This window comes from Rissa tridactyla, chromosome 8 (genome assembly GCF_028500815.1).
Source record: "Rissa tridactyla isolate bRisTri1 chromosome 8, bRisTri1.patW.cur.20221130, whole genome shotgun sequence".
Taxonomy (NCBI): Eukaryota; Metazoa; Chordata; class Aves; order Charadriiformes; family Laridae; genus Rissa; species Rissa tridactyla.
The window spans coordinates 17,842,586-17,862,494 of NC_071473.1; the positions used below are offsets into that span (position 1 = coordinate 17,842,586).

The 19,909-nt window shown below is 52.1% G+C and overlaps 2 protein-coding genes across 9 annotated transcripts in view; both read right to left on the minus strand.

The window, feature by feature from the left end:
• The window catches only part of PIGQ (phosphatidylinositol glycan anchor biosynthesis class Q), a 37,447-nt gene extending 23,251 nt beyond the window's left edge, over positions 1-14,196 (minus strand). For 3 of the 8 annotated variants that reach the window (XR_008468041.1, XM_054211706.1, XM_054211702.1), the window contains exons 1-4: positions 14,075-14,196; positions 8,073-8,773; positions 4,025-4,156; positions 1,983-2,103 (exon numbers count right to left, since the gene is read on the minus strand). Coding sequence is in view for 7 of the 8 variants with exons in the window: in XM_054211706.1 (XP_054067681.1) it covers positions 1,983-2,103; positions 4,025-4,156; positions 8,073-8,746 (927 nt within the window). In the remaining variant the exon portion in view is untranslated. Of the gene's footprint in view, positions 1-1,982; positions 2,104-4,024; positions 4,157-8,072; positions 8,774-13,824; positions 13,923-14,074 lie in introns of those variants that run through there. The other 5 variants (XM_054211707.1, XM_054211708.1, XM_054211704.1 and 2 more) reach the window with 5 other exon arrangements.
• Positions 14,197-16,092: 1,896 nt separating this feature from the next.
• On the minus strand, positions 16,093-17,394 carry NHLRC4 (NHL repeat containing 4). The gene has a single exon (XM_054211710.1). It carries the CDS (start codon positions 17,368-17,370, stop codon positions 16,369-16,371), a length of 1,002 nt encoding a protein of 333 aa, XP_054067685.1. The 5' UTR covers positions 17,371-17,394; the 3' UTR covers positions 16,093-16,368.
• Positions 17,395-19,909: the final 2,515 nt, after the last annotated feature.

Consider the following 19,909-nt stretch of genomic DNA (forward strand, 5'->3'; position numbering starts at 1 on the left):
CTATGCTGGGCACTCCATACACACTTCCTGAAAGCACAGCATGTACAAGAATGATCGGAGACCTATGGCTTGTAACAATTAAAAGGTTAGACGTGGACCAAGCAGATCATCATCAAGGGAGACGTGAGCTCTTCTCAAGAAAGACAGGAGAAGTAGGAAAAAGAAATTGCTGCTGGAATTTTCTAATCAGAATAAAATTCCTCCCAACTAAGAAGCTCGAGAAAGAGCAAAGAGAGGACGTTCTCCAGCTGCTAGAAAGAAACCAATGGAAAGATCCACATTCTCTCCCAGAAATGAAAGGAAAGTGGGCAGAGAAAGGATTAGGCTGTGCAGCTGCATGCCAGAGCTCAACACCGGCTGCACATGCGTTCCCAAGACACGGAACTCTTAAAATGGAGCTAATTTCAGATTAGTGGTCTGGTCTCCAGCCCCTGAAGTACATTATATGTTCCTTACTGCCTCTAAACAGATACACTGGAGTACTGCACCTAAAATGAGCCACCAGAAAAGTAGGACTGTATGAGTCATACTTAGAATCTTCATTTATTTATGCTGATGCCGAGGGATCTTAGTGGGCAAGAGGAGTTATGTTTGAGAAAATGCCAGGACACAGCAAGTTTTCCTGGTTGACCATTTGTACAGCAGAGCTCTTAGATAGGATTTCAGGTGTTTGTGTCCTGACTAGCCAACGCCTTTGGATTTCCCCATGAAATTTCTCTTTAGAAGCACAGCTGCACTGCTTATCAAGTTTGACTTTTCAGCAGTTTATCAGATTCAACCCAGGTTGCTGCTTTTTTTTTTCTTTTCCCCCCAAACGCCCCATATAGCAGCAACTTGAAGGACGCTTCCTGTTGACTTCAGAATAAAAGTATTCTGGCTCGATAACCGCTCAGCCTGCAGCTGCGGAGCTCCAGCCAAGCCATAATGGTTACTTTAGGAGCTGGAGCTCCGATAAACATCTAATTACTATTCACTGCACACGCAGAGCAGAACTGTGTTCCTTTGCAGCAGCCCCAGCAGGCTTGATTTGAAGATTTCGCTGTTCTTGAGGAGACCTAATTTGCACGACTTCAGACATGACTCTCTCTGAAAAACCTTATGAAGTTCAACAAGGGCAAGTGTAGGGTGCTGCACCTGGGGAGGAATAACCCCATGCACCAGGACAGGTTGGGGGTGACCTGCTGGAGAGCAGCTCTGTGGAAAGAGGCCTGGGAGTCCTGGGGGACAACAGGATGCCCATGAGCCAGCAATGGGCCCTGGTGGCCAAGAAGGCCAATGGCATCCTGGGGGGCATCAGGAAGAGCGTGGCCAGCAGGTGGAGGGAGGTCATCCTCCCTCTCAGCTCTGCCCTGGGGAAGCTGCATCTGCAGTGCTGGGTCCAGTTCTGGGCTCCCCGGTTCGAGATGGACAGGGAACTGCTGGAGAGGGGACAGCAAAGGGCTACCAAGATGCTGAGGGGACTGGAACACCTCTCTTATGAAGAAACGCTGAGGGATTTGGGTCTCTTCAGTCTGGAAAAAAGACGACTGGGGGCGGATCTTATCAATGCTTATAAATACTTAAAGGGTGGGTGTCAGGAGGATGGGGCCAGGCTCTTTTCAGTGGTGCCTGGCAACAGGATAAGGGGTAATGGGCACAAACTTGAGCATAGGAAGTTCCACCTAAACATGAGGAGGAACTTCTTTCCTTTGAGGGTGGCAGAGCCCTGGCACAGGCTGCCCGGGAGGTGGTGGAGTCCCTGTCTCTGGAGACATTCCAAACCCGCCTGGATGCGTTCCTGTGCAACCTGCTCTGGGTGACCCTGCCCTGGCAGGGGAGGCTGGAGGAGATGATCTCCAGAGGTCCCTTCCAACCCTACGATTCTGTGATTCTGTGATTTTGTGAAATCCTTGTGGATAAGGCATTGCCTCCTTACAACAAGACACCAAGAGGTGGTCAGTACCCACGGTAGGTGAAAGTGAAATGGCTTTGGCCAGACTTACATCAGCCACAGGGATGAGGGTATCAGCAAGGTGACCAATTCGGTTCTTTCGGTACAGCCAGGATATCAGCAGCAACCCCAGAGCCACATCAATCAGCAGAGAGACGAAGATGTTGGCTTTCCTGCATGCAGGATAAAGAGAAACAGCGTTAGAGAAAAAGGAAGGACGGTGTTTAATGTTTCAATGACAACTGTCGGCTTCTCTTACATAGAATCTTTAACGTCCCAGGGACAGCAGGACAATTAGAGGCACAGTGTGGAGGTCTTTTGACTTTCACTGCTGTGATGCTGTTTCTGTGGCCAAACACGGAGCCACTCAGAGCCTGCCACACTGCAAAACCTTTCTTAGCGAGGGGAGAGAAGAGTGGGATTGAAGCTACAAAGAGGAATGCTAAACAAAGTGTGTGTGTGTGCGTGTATACGTATATATGTGTGCACATTCACTCAGGGACTAAGGGCACCAGCCTTGCAGTATTCACGTTGAGATCAGATGGCTTTCTGAGAGGTACACTTTAGTGGAACCACTGGCCAATGTAATAAATCGTGTTTCTGGGTACACAAGCGTTCCCAGAAGGGCTGCTGAACCGCCCCCTCACCGCTAGAGTTTCTGAATGAAATACCATGACGTGAGTTATTGGGGAAATGAGATTAAACAATCGCGGTTACTTTTGGCCTCCAAATCTGCTAATCTATTTTAAGTGTTCCCTGGGAGTCTATTACTGCATGATCAGAGAACCGCACAGAACAAGACTCGCTGTGTAATGGCCACAGGGCATTCAATATCCGTCTCAGATCTCTGCCTCTCCCTGTTCCACTCGCTGGGCTGCGCGTTTGCTTTCTCTATTACACTGACGTTGTTGCTGCTGTTGGAGTCTCTGGTCTGCAGTTACCGCAAGAAAGATTCCCCAAAAGAGTGGGTGAAAGAGGAGAGCATTTAAAGCATTCTGCTCTTGTGGAAAGCGCCGCTGAATACGGATTGCAGTTTTTGGTTAAGAGCAGCATATGTGGAAGCAACGAGCTTGTGGGATTAGCAACAGCAAAGTACTACACACATGAGTACAAGCTTTCTGAGGGCAATAGCCCGGCCGCCTTTCCCAGGATAGGGAAAAAAGGCATATATCAGGCAAAAGGCAAAATTAATTAAAGCAGAGTGCAAAGATCTGCAGACTAGCGGGGAGTAGAGCAAGGAAGGCAACATGTCACAGTGCAGTGAGGACCCCGTAGTGCTGCACTGGCACAGGGTCCATGGTTGGGTCTCCCCAGAGGAGACAGGGCAAAGTCCTACACTTGGGTCGGGACAATCCTTGTTATCAATACAGGCTGGGGGATGATGTGATAGAGAGCAGCCCTGTGGAAAAGGACCTGGGGGTACTGGTGGATGAAAAGCTGGACACAAGACAACAATGCGTGCTCGCAGCCCAGAAGGCCAACCGCATCCTGGGCTGCATCAAAAGAACTGTGGCCAGCAGATGCAGAGAGGGGATTCTGCCCCTCTGCTCTGGTGAGACCCCACCTAGAGTACTGTGTCCAGCTCTGGAGCCCTCAGCACAAGAAGGACATGGACCTGTTGGGGCGGGGCCAAAGGAGGCCCCGGAGATGCTGGGAGGGCTGGAGCCCCTCTGCTGTGAGGACAGGCTGAGAGAGTTGGAGTTGTTCAGCCTGGAGAAGAGAAGGCTCCGGGGAGACCTTATTGTGGCCTTCCAGTCCCTAAAGGGGGCCTACAGAAAAAATGGGGAGGGGCTGTTTGCAAGGGCATGGAGCAATAGGACAAAGGGCAATGATTTTAAACTAGAGCAGGGCAGGTTCAGATGAGACATTAGGAAGAAGTTCTTTACAACGAGGGTGGTGAGACACTGGCCCAGGTTGCCCAGAGAGGTGGTGGAGGCCCCATCCCTGGAGACGTTCAAGGCCAGGCTGGATGAGGCTCTGAGCAACCTGATCTAGTTGAAGGTGTCCCTGCTGACTGCAGGGGGGTTGGACTAGATGGCCTTTAGAGGTCCCTTCCAACCCAACACATTCTATGATTCTATGTGTACTCCATACCTCATTAGCTGAGTCTGGTTTTGAGCCTTCTTGTTGCTGCTGATGACCTGGAGGTGCTGCAGGCGATGTCCCAGCTGCTCACAAGTTGAGAGTTTGCTCCACAGGAAAGACAAAGGCCAAAACTTCAGCACCCTGCAGAAACACCATGGGAACGGCCCCTTTTGCTTTTGCCGAATACAGCGTCCAATCTCCATGCAAAACATTCCGTGTAAAGTTAAGGTTGTGCAACCAGAGACGGTGTCAACATATTATCATTAAAGAATATTAGATGTTAACTGCTCTCCTAAAGGTTAACAGAATTAAGGCAGCCTTTCCCGATCAAGACATGTAAAAGACAACCCAACCTCCCGTTTCCATTCTGTAAAACCAAGCGTCTCGCTCTTCCAGGGAAGCCAGAACGCAATCCTGATTCCAGCCTGTGCTTTGGGATACATCACCAGGATTGCACGCTGCTCTAAGTCTCCAGGAGACCGGAGTTAAGACAGTTGTGTGTGCAGCACAACCACACAACACGGTGCAACTGCTTCACAAATCCCGGTATTACGGATCACAAGTCTCTATCTAGCGTGAGCTTGCTGTAACAAACAGCTCGGTTCTCCCTGTCGTTTCTGTCCCCTTTCCCCTCTTTCCTTTCTTCCACTTGATCCTTTTCTTATTTTTTTTCTTTATTACTTCCAAATTCCTTTCTCAGGGTCTTCCTTTCTATCTTCAGTCCACCGCCTTGCCAAAGGTGACCAGCATTGTGTAGCTACCACGACATTCAGCATTTAATGAGGTTTCAAAGTTAACACCCACATTAGGCTTGCAGGGGAGGAAATATTCACATGGTTCTTTTAAAAGTACTAAATGATGCTCAATTATTTTGGGGAGTTCCTTTTATCACCACACAGCCTATAAAGGAAGGAACGATGGTGATTTGTGTAGTCTAAAATGACACCACAGAGTGCAGGCCAGTCAAAGAAGGCACAGCAGTGGTACAGCAACACAAAGCACCACCTTTGCCATGGGGAATAAATTCTGATGTGGACATAATTTGGATCCCTTCTTTCCTGCACACAGTGGTGGTTTCACTATTTTCACAGTGTTTCACTGTTTCTCATTAAAGGTCCAGGAATTCACGTTCACTTTTAGTCACTTCCTTCACCTACACTCTTGTACTGCTTTGGCACGTTCCTTCAGTTTAGATTCATTCCAAACGCTAAAATTATTCCTGGTATCCTGCTTTGCTTTTAACATTGTACAGCTGTTTGCATCAGTAGTGAGCGTGGCCTGGAGACGTCGCTGCAATGCGTGCGTGCCTTCCCCAGATTTCATCCAGAGGACTTCAGCCTGTCGCCCAGCAGCGGAGGACTGGCCAGGACAAAACGCAGGATGGGCAGACTGGGACTCTGGCTGCTGTGTATCCATTTTACACAAATTGCTCTTTCAAAATCTTCCTCCCTTCGCTGTGGTTGCCGTCCCCTTCCACCCCCCACCCTCCTGAGCCCTTTCAACCATCTTTCCTGCAAGGTTTGTCAGCTTGAGAACCAGAGCGCTGAAGTCCCCCCTTCCCATTCAGATTTCAGATACATGGGTTTTGAAATGCAGGCAGCGCACTGTGAATCATTCTTCTTAAATTGAGGCCTCCGAGTTACTCAGCTCTTCGTTACAGCCTCCCACCTTAGAGACAAATGCATGCACCGTTCTTCAGCTGACTTGGCAGGAGGGGACATCTAAAGTGGTGGGGGAAAGGGCTCCAGGCAGGGGAGGGAGACACGGTGGGCGACTGCCCTGGCCACTGATCTCAAAGACCTGGGTTTGCAGATTCATCCAGGCACAAGTGCAGACGGGTTTTCTCTTCTAATTGTATCCTAGCCCAGTGGTTACAAACCCTGGTGTGGCAAATCTTTGCGAGAGCAGAGAATTGCACTGAAATGCAAAGAAGGGCGAAGGAGAAACGCTGTACCTGTGCGGTTATGTACAGATGACTGAAGGTGAAAAATTATTGGTCATACCACCAGCTGCCAGACCATCTCTGTTCAAGCGGAAAGCAACGGCTCTGGGGCCCAGTGATAAACATGCACTGGGCTGATGATCTCCCCATCCTCTCCCAGCAATGGGTGTCCCTCACCGTTCATTGCTGCACCATGACTCCCCAAACTAGAGGCTTGTGGGTCACCCACTGACTGGACACCTGTGCCAAAGGAAAGGACAGGCAGCGGCTCGCTTCTGGCTGAGGAACCTCTTGCACAAGCGAGAATCATTTCCAAAGCATCGTCATCCCCCGGAGCACCCCCCAACATGTGAACCCAGCGGGTAAACACATCTCCTTGAGTGAACAGGATGGGCCCACAAGAGACGTCAGAGGTCTGGGCTCACCTCTACTACAACTCACTCTCTTCTCTTTCCACCTAACATCAAGAGGACAACCTCTATTCCACTTACCACACACATACGTAGAATCATAGAATCATAGAATGTGTTGAGTTGGGAGGGACCTCTAAAGGCCATCTAGTCCAACCCCCCTGCAGTCAGCAGGGACACCTTCAACTAGATCAGGTTGCTCAGAGCCTCATCCAGCCTGGCCTTGAATGTCCTCCACCACCTCTCTGGGCAATCTGGGCCAGTGTCCCACCACCCTCGTTGTAAAGAACTTCTTCCTAATGTCTCATCTAAACCTGCCCTGGTCTAGTTTAAAACCATTGCCCCTCATCCTATCGCTACTTTTTTAAATAAAAATACAAACACACTGTAAAAAGCTCAATATAATAGTTGCAAGACATGGTACAGAAACTCCCGTCTCTAAGAGTCCTGAGGAAGAAAGCCAAAAATATTTCTTGCGTGGTCTCCTACCCCTGTGCATGCTGACTATGCATTGCCATTAATGCTCCCACTCGTTTACCACACGGTATATGGAATAATTTTCAAAAGTGCAATAGAAAACCAACCAAATTAAAAAAAAACAACCTCAAACCCAAAACAGTGATGTTGTGTCATTTCGTTATTTAAGCAGCAGGAGATCTTTGGGGTATTTCCAAATATAAGGAATTTTAGCAAAAAACTAACATAGCCTGCGTGAATAAACCTTGATTTTCCAATCCAACGTTTTCCACAAGTGAGAGTGGATTTTCCAGATACTGGATGAAAAGCAATCTTTCCAAATCAGGATCACAGGGAAATGTTAAAGCTCCATTAACCAGAACTCACAGCTGTCTTTTTGCTCCTGGCTAGAAACTGCAGGAACGGTGCCTCCCTTCCGGATGAGGAATCGGAAGTCACGGTGTTTGTAAATGGACCTTTTTTAAAAAGAGCAGAGAGTTTATTGCCTCAATACTAAACCATTCTGATGTCGCCAACAGCACTCTAGAGACCTTCAGTGATCATGGAAATCCTGCAGCCCGGTCCCTCCAAAGAGAGAGCTGCAATGGCCACCCCTTAGCACAAGGTGGTGCTGAAGAAATGCCTTAATTTGGGATGTTCGGGATTTGAGAGCAATTCGCAGGCTTGGATGGATGGAGGGATGGCAGCCCTCACCCTCGGAGATCTCTAACGCTGCTGCCCTGCTTCCTCAGTGCAAATACACAACTCTGGCATATCCAAAAAAGCCCCAAGCCTCCGCAGCCTGAGGGGACACCACTGAGCCCATTCTTTAGCTTTTCAAAACTGACTATCCCTTCACATCACAAAAACCCGGGAAAGGAAGAAAGAAGTCCGGTGACCAGAAGCAGCAAAGAAATGATAGATCCTATTTCATGGGACATCCTGTCCCAGCACAGAGATCGGCAAAGAAGGTACCCAAGAGGCACATAAGGTCCATAAGCAGTACGAGGAGACACGACGTGACTGGTACCGATGAAAAAACAACTTTGCATCAAGTGTATTTCTCACTGGGTTTGAGCAGGAACCCTGCAAATGCCTAAACATGAATTACATTCCTAGCGGGAGGCGTCCCTGCCCATGGCAGAGGGGTTGGAACTAGATGGTCTTTAAGGTCCTTTCCATCCCAAACCATTCTGTGATTCTACGATTTCCATGCAAAACACAAGCTGGCCGATGTCGCATCCCTTACCTGCTCCTGCAGACCCCAGAGACGAGTGACAGCAGGAATGTCAGCAGCATGCACGCCGGCACGGAGGCCTGCTTCATCAGCTCCACGATGATACTCGCCTCAACGCCATCCGACTGCCAGTGGGTCAACTTGATGGGCCCATCATCGTATCTGTCCGTCATGAACAGTATCTTACTCTTGGCAACTGTGTCAAAGATGGCAGAGAGCTTTGAAGCATCCTCTGCCTTGTGGTCGGTGGAGGCAGCTGTGTCCAAAGGGGGATGTAGATGGGAAAGCATGACTTTGCGCTGGTCGTAGTACACTAAGATGATTTCTTCCTCCTTTGGGTTGTTAGAGTTTTTCTGAAGGGTAGAACAGCTCCAGAATTTGCTGTCTCCCTCTTTGCTTATCTGAATCCACGGCTCATGGGAGAATATTGTGCCAAGGTCTTCCAAGAACTCACTCAGACTCTCTTCTTTCTCCCGTTTGCTGTTGCTCCAGGAGCCGAGCACAGAAACACTGACTTTAGTCACCCGCTGGACCTCACTGAGATACTGCTTCACCTGGACAGGAATAAAAGGGAAATGGATCACGGCGAGGATGACAGCGGAGTTCTGTTCCGAGATCCAGCGGCCGATCAAAATGCCGCTTTCCGCCGAGGCGCAGCACGAGGGAAAGAAGACCTTAAGTACCATGGCAGCAATCCTGGAAGAATGACACACCTGCTAATAAACAGAGAAATAAAAGGTGAGAATGGCGATTAAATGCAAGGGAAATTTGAGCTGACCAAAGTCACTGGTGAGGAGGCCCAACCAAATTTAAAACACCAAGTCCGACCAGTCGTGTAACGACACGAGTGACAGCCAACAGACACAGACACATCAGAGAAGGGTTTAGGAGGTTTCTGATAATCTGCAGTCTTTGCAGTGAGGGGTGGGGGGCCTGGAGTTTCTCAGCAAAGCGCTTCTCCGAGTCCTGGAGCAGTCTCTCATGATGGACACAGACTGATAAGCACAGTCCGTCGGACCAGCCAAGATCAGGAATCCATCCCGCCTCGCATCTCGGGTCTGACACTGGATCTGCTTGAGCACTTCCTAGAGAAGGGACTACACCGTAGCACACCGTGATGCCTGAGGGGAGTATCTCCTCCCACTACCGACAATCAAATACTGGTCTATGCTATAAAGTCAGATAATTTCAGAGCCTCCCCTATCATCTAGGAACCCAGAGCCGTGCTCTGCAACAAACTCACTGAACTACCTGGCTCAGATCACTCATCTCCTCTCGTCTCACTCCCCTCATCAGGAAACAGAGATGATAATTTCGTCAGAAGGGACTACAGTGATTAACCGATTGAAGTTTATGGAGTAGTATTAGTTCATTAGATAGAAGATCCTAAAAAAGGAGAAGCACCTCTGCTTTATCAGTGTTCTTTACCTACAATATTTTCCTTTGTGACACTAAGAAAACATCTCAATGGCTTCATAAGACTTTTCCAAAAAGGAGCTTTGAGGCAGTTGACAATGTCTCTTTAAATAAGGTGGAGGTTTCTAACAGAAATATAATTGTAGTAAGGAGGGCGCTGGCGCAGAACGGTCGGCATCCGGCGCCCGTTGTCCTTTCCCGTCCTTCAGTGTTTTGTTAGAGATGTGAAAACTCCACAGGGCCCCGAGGCTGGCTCCTCTGCGAGGGACCCAGTCACTCGGAAAGAGGAACACAGAGGGTATTTATAACACGTAGAGAGGATGCGCACCCTGGAGGTCCCTTGGAGGGTTTGTTTTTCTCTCTTTTTTGCATACAGGACAATTGATCTGGTAAATCTCGGCACCTGGCAATGTGCTACGGCACAGAGGAGGCAGTGGGGAAGCAGCGAAGGCGAGTGATGAACCTGCTCCCACCCCACAGCCCTGCCAAGCTCGGCGGTGGGGAATGGCTGCTCCCGGCGGAGCTCCCAGCCCCTCCAGGCAGCAAAGTGAAGTCCCCTTGGGGCGCAGCTCCTCCTCCAATGGGAAAAAGCAGCATGCTCGCTGCCTTTGCAAGGAATAATGTTTTGGTTTTTTTTTTTTCCTGGGACTGAGTTTTCCCTTTTACTGCAAAACTGCGAAGCACGCCCCAAGACTTCCCCTCCAACAGGCCTAAGCTGCTCGCAAGGGGTTTTGTTCACTAGCACCGTCCCTCACTGCCCCACGCACCCTCCAGCCCACGGTGAGGGTTGGGGGCCACAGAGGGGCTCCCATCTCTGCCTCCTTAACCAGAGGGATAACCTCGGAGACGTGGAGTCCGTGAGGAAGCAGCACCTCAGAAGAACCTCAAATAATATGTTTTTCCAAAGGCTGGCAAGGCTCCAGCAGGAGGGGAAGGGAAGCGGTGGGATGGATCAAAGGAAGGGTAGAAAAACGGCAGATGTGACACACGGAGACTGTCAGGGTGCAGGACACCGGCTGTGGGAAAGGCCAAAGACTTGCCTTTCACCTGACAAAGTTTAATGACTATTAGACCCAAATGGACTGAAAAGCAAGACAGACAAGCTTATTTTTCATTTCTATTGAAATAGCTAAGGCTCAGGTGGTTTTTCGGTTTGTTGGGTTTGTTTTTTTTTGAAGACCACAAAGACAAGGAAGGCCACGTATCCTGTCTACAACAGTTGCTCCTGACACACACAGGAAACTTTGGTGAAAATCAGCTCACAGGCACAGCTAATTAGACTGAGCCTTAAAAAAGTTTGAAATAAAACCTGTCCCGTACTTTGCGCTTTCTTTCCTTTAGAAAGCCTGTGGTTTGCCCAGCCAAAATAGTCTTCCCTTCACCCCCTCCCCTACCTCCTTGTCTAACTCAGATTGTTAAAGAAGCATGATCAGGTGAGATGAGATTTGCTTCACAATTTAGCTTTAGGTTTGAAAAAAGATTTATTTTTTTCTCCCTACAACCCACAGACATATTCCCAAGAAAAAGGAAGTAAATTATATCAATACAGGGGCTCTGAAAGGAAAAATAACAGATTGAACATGTTGGGAATGTAGATATACACGTATGCTCAGAAATTATTTAAAATAATATCAATTTAGCTAGAGTGATAACGTTCTAGCTGTACCACAGTACCAAAACCTTACAAGTGAAGTTTACCCTAACTGAATACTCTAAAAACTGAAACTGAGCTCAATGTTTTAAAGAGCCCAGAAAAAAAATGAGGAAGTACTTGAATGGGGTTTTTTTCAGTATTTCTATTTTAATTACCAAAGCTACCACCAGTAATATTGGACAGATAACTTTTTAAAGTTTAATTTTGTCTTTTTCCTCAAGTGATGTCAGAGTTGGTTGACAGTATTGTTCCAAGAGACTTTTGGTGTCCCTGCACAGCTCTTCCCCTTAAAGGTTTCTCCATCCCGTGGACACTTCAGAGAATAATTATCAACTGATTCTTTTAATTCAAACGTGGGTTTTTTTCTCTGTTTTTTTTTTTTTTTAAAAAAGAGACACAGTCATCTGGGAAAACTTCTCATGGAGGAGAAAAACTTCTCATCCTTATCTTCTCTGTTTCATGAGTTTTCCTTCGTACCTTCCCAGAACTTTTAAATTAATTTAGCTTCATTCAGCTAACTACCTTGGCTATAGCTCAGGTCAAATAATACCCAAGCACATCATCTCTCCTTTGGCTGCTGCAGATATGGCGGAGAAGACTCTGACACAATTTTCAGGCTGTAAAGAATATCTCAACAGCTGAAAACCAGGGGATCAACTACTCATACATTAATGCAGTGTACGGCAGTAAGCAGGGAGCCGGCCTGGGAGCTCAGGCGGCAGAGCTGGTATTCCCAAATCCACGACTGGCCGTGCATCCTACCTTATACACGTCAATAGATTGTTTGGAATCTAAAGTTGACATTTTAAATGTCATCACAGCCAACTGTTTCACTGCTGCTAATTTTAACAGAAATATCCTACCAACATGCTTAGTCCCTGCTCATAACGTGCCTAAAGTCTTCCAGATCTCCCCTTTTCTGCTGGAACCACCCAGCTTTTCCCCGAGACTCCACAGACCATCAACACAACGACCTCGGATGCAGCAAAACCAACAACACATGCTGCCTAAAATGCATTCATGCAACCAAAAATTAAGAAAGGACGCCAGGACTGACTCATTTCAGAATTTTAGACAGAAAAGCAAAGGTGAACTGCAGGATGTTCAGGCTGAGAAAGTTGGGAGTGTTCAGCCTGGAGAAGAGAAGGCTCCAGGAATACCTTATTGTGGCCTTTCAGTACTTAAAGGGGGTTCATAAGAAAGATGGGCACAGACTTTTTTGCAGGTTTTTGCGATAGGACAAGTGGTAATGGCTTTAAACTAAAAGAAGGGAGATTCAGACTAGCTATTAGGAAGAAATTTTTTACGCTGAGGGTGGTGAAACACTGGCCCAGGCTGCCCAGAGAGGTGGGGGATGTGCCACCCCTGGAAACATTCCAGGTCAGGTTGGACGGGGCTCTGAGCAACCTGGTCTAGTGGAAAATGTCCCTGCTCATGGCAGGGGCTTGGACTAGATGGCCTTTAAAGACCCCCACCAACACAAACTATTCTATGATTCTTCATGGCCCCAGAATAACCATGTGGGCTGCCCCATCGCCACCAGCCACGCTAAGGGGTGCAGAACCCTTGGCAAACCCACGCCTGATCATCCTGCAGTCTTCCCACAGGGCACAGAACCATGAGGCCAGGAGATACAGAAAGCACTGACAAGCTGGCCACGGCTGTCCCCTGCAAAGCCCACTGACTTTTTGCTTATACAGCTTTTTATGGTTTTTAAACGTGAGCTTAGGGCACAGGAGGGGTGAGAGACAGCAGCAATGAAATAACAGAATCACAGAATGGTTAGAGTTGGAAGGGACCTTAAAGATCACCCAGTGCCACCCCCTGCCCTGGGCAGGGACACCTCCCACCACACCAGGTTGCTCCAAGCCCCCTCCAACCTGCCCTTGAACACCTCCAGGGATGGGGCAGCCACAGCTTCTCTGGGCAACCTGGGCCAGGGGCTCACCACCCTCACAGCAAACAATTTCTTCCTCAGATCTCAGCTAAATCTCTCCTCTTCCAGTCTAAAACCATTCCCCCTCGTCCCATGGCTCCCTTCCCTGATCCAGAGTCCCTCCCCAGCTTTCCTGGAGCCCCTTTAGGGACTGGAAGGGGCTCCAAGGTCTCCCCGGAGCCTTCTCTTCTCCAGGCTGAACCCCCCCAGCTCTCTCAGCCTGTCCTCACAGCAGAGGGGCTCCAGCCCTCCCAGCATCTCCGGGGCCTCCTCTGGCCCCGCTCCAACAGCTCCGTGTCCTTCTGCTGTTGGTGCCCCAGGGCTGGAGGCAGCACTGCAGGGGGGTCTCCCCAGAGCGGAGCAGAGGGGCAGAATCCCCCCCTCGCCCTGCTGCCCACGCTGCTGGGGATGCAGCTCAGGCTGCGGGGGGATTCTGGGTTGTCGGCTCACGTTGCAGGTGAATGTTAAGCTTCTCACCCACGACCACCCCCAAGCCCTTCTCCTCAGGGCTGCCCTCCCCAGATCTAATCACCCCCTCAGCCCTCGGGCTGCCCCACAACGCCCGCCGCCGCCCCCAGCGATCCCGGGCTGGAGCAGCCGGGAAGGGCCGACACCCCCGGCCAGGCCGCGGCGGGGAGGGAGCCCCGGGCCGGGCCGCTGCGGGCAGGCGGTGCCGGGGTGGCCCCCGCGGCCGGCCCGGCCTGCGCGCCCCGCTCCCCTTGCACCGCCCCGCCCCGGCCCTGCCCGCCGCCGCCTACCGCCCGCTCCGCCGGGCCGGCCGCTGTGGGGGGCCGGTTGCTCGGAGACGCCGTCGGCGCCGGGCTGTGCACCGCGGCGGGCCCGGCTGGCCCCGGCAACCAGGCTCCCGCGTTCCGCCCGCGCTGCGGGGCTGCCCGGCGCCGCTACCCCGCTCCCGCCCGCCCCGCTCCCCTTTCCCTCTCGGTTCTCAAGGCCCGGCGGCCTGGCGAGGGCCCGCAGCCGCCGCGGCGGGGGGTCTGCCCGGCTTACCCGGCAGCGCTGCTCCCCGAAGGCTGGCCCCAGCGAGAGGGAGGTGGCGGGGCCCGGCTGAGCTCGCCGATAAGGAGCGGCAGCTCGCCCAGCCCTCGGGGCTGCTGTCGCCCGGGCCTGCTTGTCCGGTCGGGTGCTCGCCCTGCTTCACCCCGCCTCACGCCTTGTCCCCCATCCCCAAAAGCTCTGGAGGGACCGGGACAGGCTGGAGAGGTGGGACTGTGTGATCCCCGTGAGGTTCAACAAGGCCAAGTGCAGGGTCCTGCTCCTGGGTCGGAGCAAACCCCAGTATCCGCACAGGCTGGGGATGGAGGGATGGAGAGCAGCCCTGCCGAGAAGGGCTTGGGGGTGCTGGTGGGTGAGAAGCTCGACATTCACCGGCAACGTGAGCCGACAACCCAGAAACCCCCCCACAGCCTGGGCTGCATCCCCAGCAGCGTGGGCAGCAGGGTGAGGGGGGGATTCTGCCCCTCTGCTCCGCTCTGTGAGACCCCCCTGCAGTGCTGCCTCCAGCTCTGGGGCACCAACAGCAGAAGGACACGGAGCTGTTGGAGCGGGGCCAGAGGAGGCCCTGGAGATGCTGGGAGGGCTGGAGCCCCTCTGCTGTGAGGACAGGCTGAGAGAGCTGGGGGGGTTCAGCCTGGAGAAGAGAAGGCTCCGGGGAGACCTTGGAGCCCCTTCCAGTCCCTAAAGGGGCTCCAGGAAAGCTGGGGAGGGACTCTGGATCAGGGAGGGGAGCCATGGGACGAGGGGGAAGGGTTTTAGACTGGAAGAGGAGAGATTTAGCTGAGATCTGAGGAAGAAATTCTTTGCTGTGAGGGTGGTGAGCCCCTGTCCCAGGTTGCCCAGAGAAGCTGTGGCTGCCCCATCCCTGGAGGTGTTCAAGGGCAGGCTGGACGGGGCTTGGAGCAACCTGGTGTGGTGGGAGGTGTCCCTGCCCAGGGCAGGGGGTAGCCTGGTGGGTGGTCTTTAAGGTCCCTTCCAACCCAAACCGTTCTGGGATTCTATGACTCACCCTTCCTCACCAATTGTCCCCATCCCCAAAGGTTTGCCTTTCCTCACGGGACCCTGTTGTCTCCCATCCCCACCACCTCAGTGGTCCCCTAGCCTGGCAGAGGCACATGGGTGCGGATGCTGGCAACCAGGAGCTTCCTTCCTGTGACCCAGCAGTGCGTTGGGGCAATGAGCATGCCAGTAAGCCTGGGAGGATGCTGGGCAACTTGAGGGGGTGGGATTGGGTGTGGAGGTGGGGGACACAGGCCCAGCAGGGGTGGGCTAGAGAAAAGGTTGGGTTTTTTGGCTTTTTTTTGTTGGGTTCCACAGAATTAGAAATAAGGTGGGGGAAGACTTTTTCTGTGAGCTCACATGAAGGGAGGGGATGGGACAGGCTTATCCCTGTCCTAGCAAACCACACAGCCTCCCTCCCCGCCGCTGGGCTACCTCCCGGGGCTGCCTCCCTCTGCAGGGAGAGGGGCTCTGGGAGGGTCCATGGGCTTTAGCGCTTGTTCCAGGGTCAGGAAGGAGGGAGGGTCCTCTGTGGGGTTTGTTTTGAGGGAGAGGTGGTGATGGGACTCAGGTCTTGGGCATCAGCAGAGGACGAGGATTGTGTGTCACCGTGCTGGTGCCGAGGGCTGGAGGGGGGAGAGGAGAACGCCCTTCCCTCCGCCACCACACCCTGCCCACTTTCCCCTGGCCTCTGCCGATAAAAGCAGCGGCTGTGACTCCTTGGGGCCTCCTCTCTGGGGGAGAACAGGACGTCAGGGCAGGCTCGGCCCCAGCACCTGGGTTGGTGTGAGCAACTCTACGCGCCCATACGCAATTTTCTCCATGCAGTAGTTGTTGCTTCCCTGTAGAGGTCAGGAATGCAGCAGGAGTGGGTTACCTTCATTTTACCGTTCTCCTGAAGTCTGCAGCAAACCCAGCGCGCCAGATAGACCGTGGCTGCCAGCTCTGGCCTGGCCTTACCTCTCCAGTCGTACTCCAGCATCAGGAAGGTGGAACCACATCCACGTTAAAACAGGGTGCGGGGTAGAGAAATATTTATATTATCTTTGCAAAAACGGACAAGGATTCAAGGGCATGGTGATAACAGATTTGCCAAGGCACCAACACGTGGTCAGTTCTGAGTAGCTCGGTCCTCTTTAGCTGCTCTGGTGGGTCCAAGAAACTCAGAGCTGGTCTAGTCCTTGCTTCTGCCATCTGGAGAAGCTGGAGGACAATAAGGCAGTTGAGTTGGGGGACAATGCCCAGCTATTGGAGCAGTGGAGCTCACAGCCCACTGGCAGACCCAAAGCTCAGCGGGGTTGCAGTGGAACCAGCCCCACTCCCCTCCTGGATGTTAGGCTGGGGTCACCACATGGTGCCCCAGGGTTGGTGGGGCTGTAAGGGGGCCTCACACGGTACTTAAAGACTTTGACACAGTTCTCCCCTGCGTCTGCCACAAAGAGGTGCCCAAAGGAGGAGCAAGCCACCCCGATGGGCTTCCGCAGCCCTGTGGACACCAGGCAGATGGGAGGCCCATGTTCTGGGAACAAGTGGACCGTGCGGCGCTGCTCATCTGCTACCAGGATGCTGCCTTCCACATCAACGCAGACCCCAGCTGGGTTGCCAAACCAGTGTCCGTATTTGCTGCTGAGGGAGCAGAGGAGCTTACGGCTGCTTGTGAAGACCTTGACGTCTCCACACTCCTCGCTTACCACAAAGCCTCCGTTGGGCGCTGGGCTGATGTAGCGAGGTCCCTGCAGGTTGGGGACTGAGTGGGTATTGAGTGTCTTGAAGGTGTGATCCAGAGCAAAGCTGTGGACTTGGCCTTGTGCATAGTCTGTTACCAAGATCTTGCCCATGGAGTCTACTCCAATACCCCTGGGGGAACCAACCTTTCTGATCTTTATCCATTCCCCCTTGGAGAGGCTGGTGTGAGGGTTGAAGACCCAGATGGCTCCATTCGTCATGTCAGCTACAGCCACCATTCCCGTACGAGTCACAGTCACATCTTCTGGCAAGAAAGTGCTGCTTTCCTTCCCCGTTTGCTGGCAGGGCAGGGAATACAGCGTTTGGCCTGTGCTGCTGAGGACGTGGACCCAGGGAGCACTCTCGGCTGTCACGTAGAGGGACCCGTCCAGGGAGCAATGGATTCCACTTACTCCCCCATAGCGGCTGCCGGTTGGGTTGGGGATCCGCCAGACCAGGTCGTCCTGGCAATAGTGGAGGAGATTCTTAATGTTGTCCAGGTCTCCACACAGGCTTTTGGCTTTGTCCGCCAGCTGGTGGACTTGGTGCTGTGTCACCATGCCCATGCCGTGCTGGCTGCTCAGCAGTGGGCTGGCTGTCTGGAGCGTGGCGTTTGACTTCAGCTGGAGGGCGTAGATGGTTTTCAGAAGCTTCTCCTTTTGCTGGCTGGTCTCCAGAGTGTAGTCCATGCCAAATCTCTCGTCCCTGTTTGGGGTAAGCAGTGGGACCGTTATTGTCCCTGCCTCCTGCCGTCTCTGGGGACGTGCTCTGAGCTCAGGTGCTTGCTCTCTACCCAGGGTCGAGGTGTTGGTGCTAGTCTGGATTCACTCTGATGCGACAGAGACCAGATCGTGGCCCTGCCAGCTCATTACCTGCTCGGGATATAAAGACAATCAGGGACTGTGGCACAAAAATGAAAGAATCAGCAAGCTGGAGCTGGAGAAACTGGCCAAAAAGGTCCATCAGCTTCAATGACAGCTTGGCTGGTGCCAGATCTGGCCTGAGGATTTATGTGTGAAGGAGAGCCCTGTGTGTGAGCACATTGAATGGGATCTCCACCTCCCTAGTTCCTGAGATTAGTGGCTTCTCTCAGGCATTTAACACTTTTCAATCCTGTTTTCTGTAAGCCTCATCCCTCCAAACCATGCTCGGTCCATGCTAACACTTGAGACACTGAGGGTGACCACTGCTTCACTCCCACGTGGGTCAGATGTCACACTTGGCCAGCGCATGTCTTTGCGTCCTTGCGCCATCCAAATAAATTTATTCCTGAAACAGCCAACTTGTGAAGCAGGGACTGTTTAGTTTGAGGAAGAGGAGGCTGAGAGGAGACCTCATCACTCTCTACAACTGCTTGAAAGGACATTGTAGAGAGGTTGGTGCTGGTCTCTTCTCACAGGTAATTGGTGATAGAACAAGAGGGAATGGCTTCAAGCTGCAGCAAGGTAGGTTTAGGCTGGACATTAGGAAAAAATTTTTCACAGAAAGAGTGGTCAGACACTGGGATAGGCTGCCCAGGGAGGTGGTGGAGTCACCATCCCTGAATGTGTTTAAGAGTTGTTTAGATGTGGTGTTAGGGGATATGGTGTAGGGGAGAACTTTGTAGAGTGGGGTTGATGGTTGGACTCGATGATCCCAAGGGTCTTTTCCAACCTGAATGATTCTGTGATTCTAAGGAGGAGGGAGATACTGCTCTGAAGGACATATTCAACCTATACAAACAATTTTTTTTGCATGCAGGAGCCACCACGAGAATCACGATTTCTCTTTTGCCCACTTCCCTTCTGTTTTAAAACCAGAAGGAATGAGTCCCCCAAGAGAGGCAGAGATGACAGCCCCGCTCCGTGTGGTCTCCAGGGGCACGGCTCATAGTGCACAGCCAGGAGCTGGTAAGAGAATGTGAAGAGAAATATGGCCCCATTAAAGCTCCTGGAGAGGCGGAAGTTAACTTTGCTTTAAATGTGATTATAATTAATATTATAATGGGCACGCTCGGCTGTTCTGAGTTGTTTGCAAGCCACCGCTCCACCTTTATCACCCCGTGTCCCGTGATTGCCTGGTGTCACGTGCTGTATTGCTGCCTGCGAAAGTACCGCTTCCCCGAGCCCCAGCCGAAGGAAGCTCTGCTGGGCTAAGCGTGCTGGGTGCTAGTTATCCTTCCCGTGCACAAATACAGCAATTAGCTAAAAATCGTCCCCTGGATATCACAGAGCTACCAAACGCAAACACGTGATGGTGGGGATGAGTGTGAATATGGAGGGAATCCAATTTCTGCTGGTTTTGTGGCCTCAGAACAGCGTTGCCGCCTTCTTCCCCAAAGCGGTTGTGCTTTGTTGTCTCCAGCAGCAGAAACCTGCTTGGTGGAAGCAAACCCTCCGCCGCCCTCCCTGGACTGCTCATTGGGGTGCTCCTTCAGAGCTGGGCAGAGTTCAAAATCCAAGAAACGGGATTTTACAGACGGGGAAACTGAGTCACCGAGCAGGGAGCTGACATGCCAGCCACCACACGCCCCTCACCAGGAGTGTCCACCTCGCTCCCCATGCACTGGGCACCCGAAGGTGCCATCAGACCCTCGATGGCCTGTCCTGAGCTGAGCCCGAGCTGCTCGTTCACAGGTCTAAGCCCAGAAGGAGGGCCCTGGCACTGCCCCCAGCACAGCTCAGGTCAACGACCACATGTGTGACCACGAGCCCAGCTCAACCGATCTTGTACCTCTGCTCCTGGCGTCCTGGGGGGTGCCTGTCCTTCCCTGGCAGCGCTGCCCTCCCACCGGCTCCGTCCTGCTCCCTCGCTGGGCTCGGGGCGGCGGGGCAGAGGGATATTGTGTTGTTAGTGACGGGCGATTGCCCTTGAATCTGGGTAAACACAAAAGCTCCTTGTGCTGACAACCAGAAGCAGCGAGACAAGGGCTGATAGGCGCGGTTTTTATTCCCTGCTGGTCTCATGCCCAGAGGAGAAGGTGCCTTTCCTCCAGGATCGGGCTATGTCCCGTCTACCTGCTCCTGCCAGAGGAAGGAGAAGCCCCAAGGTGCCCCACCGCAGGGACAATTTGGGGCTTTTATGTAGAGGCAAAGGGGCTGATTTGCCGTACCTCACCCTTAGCGT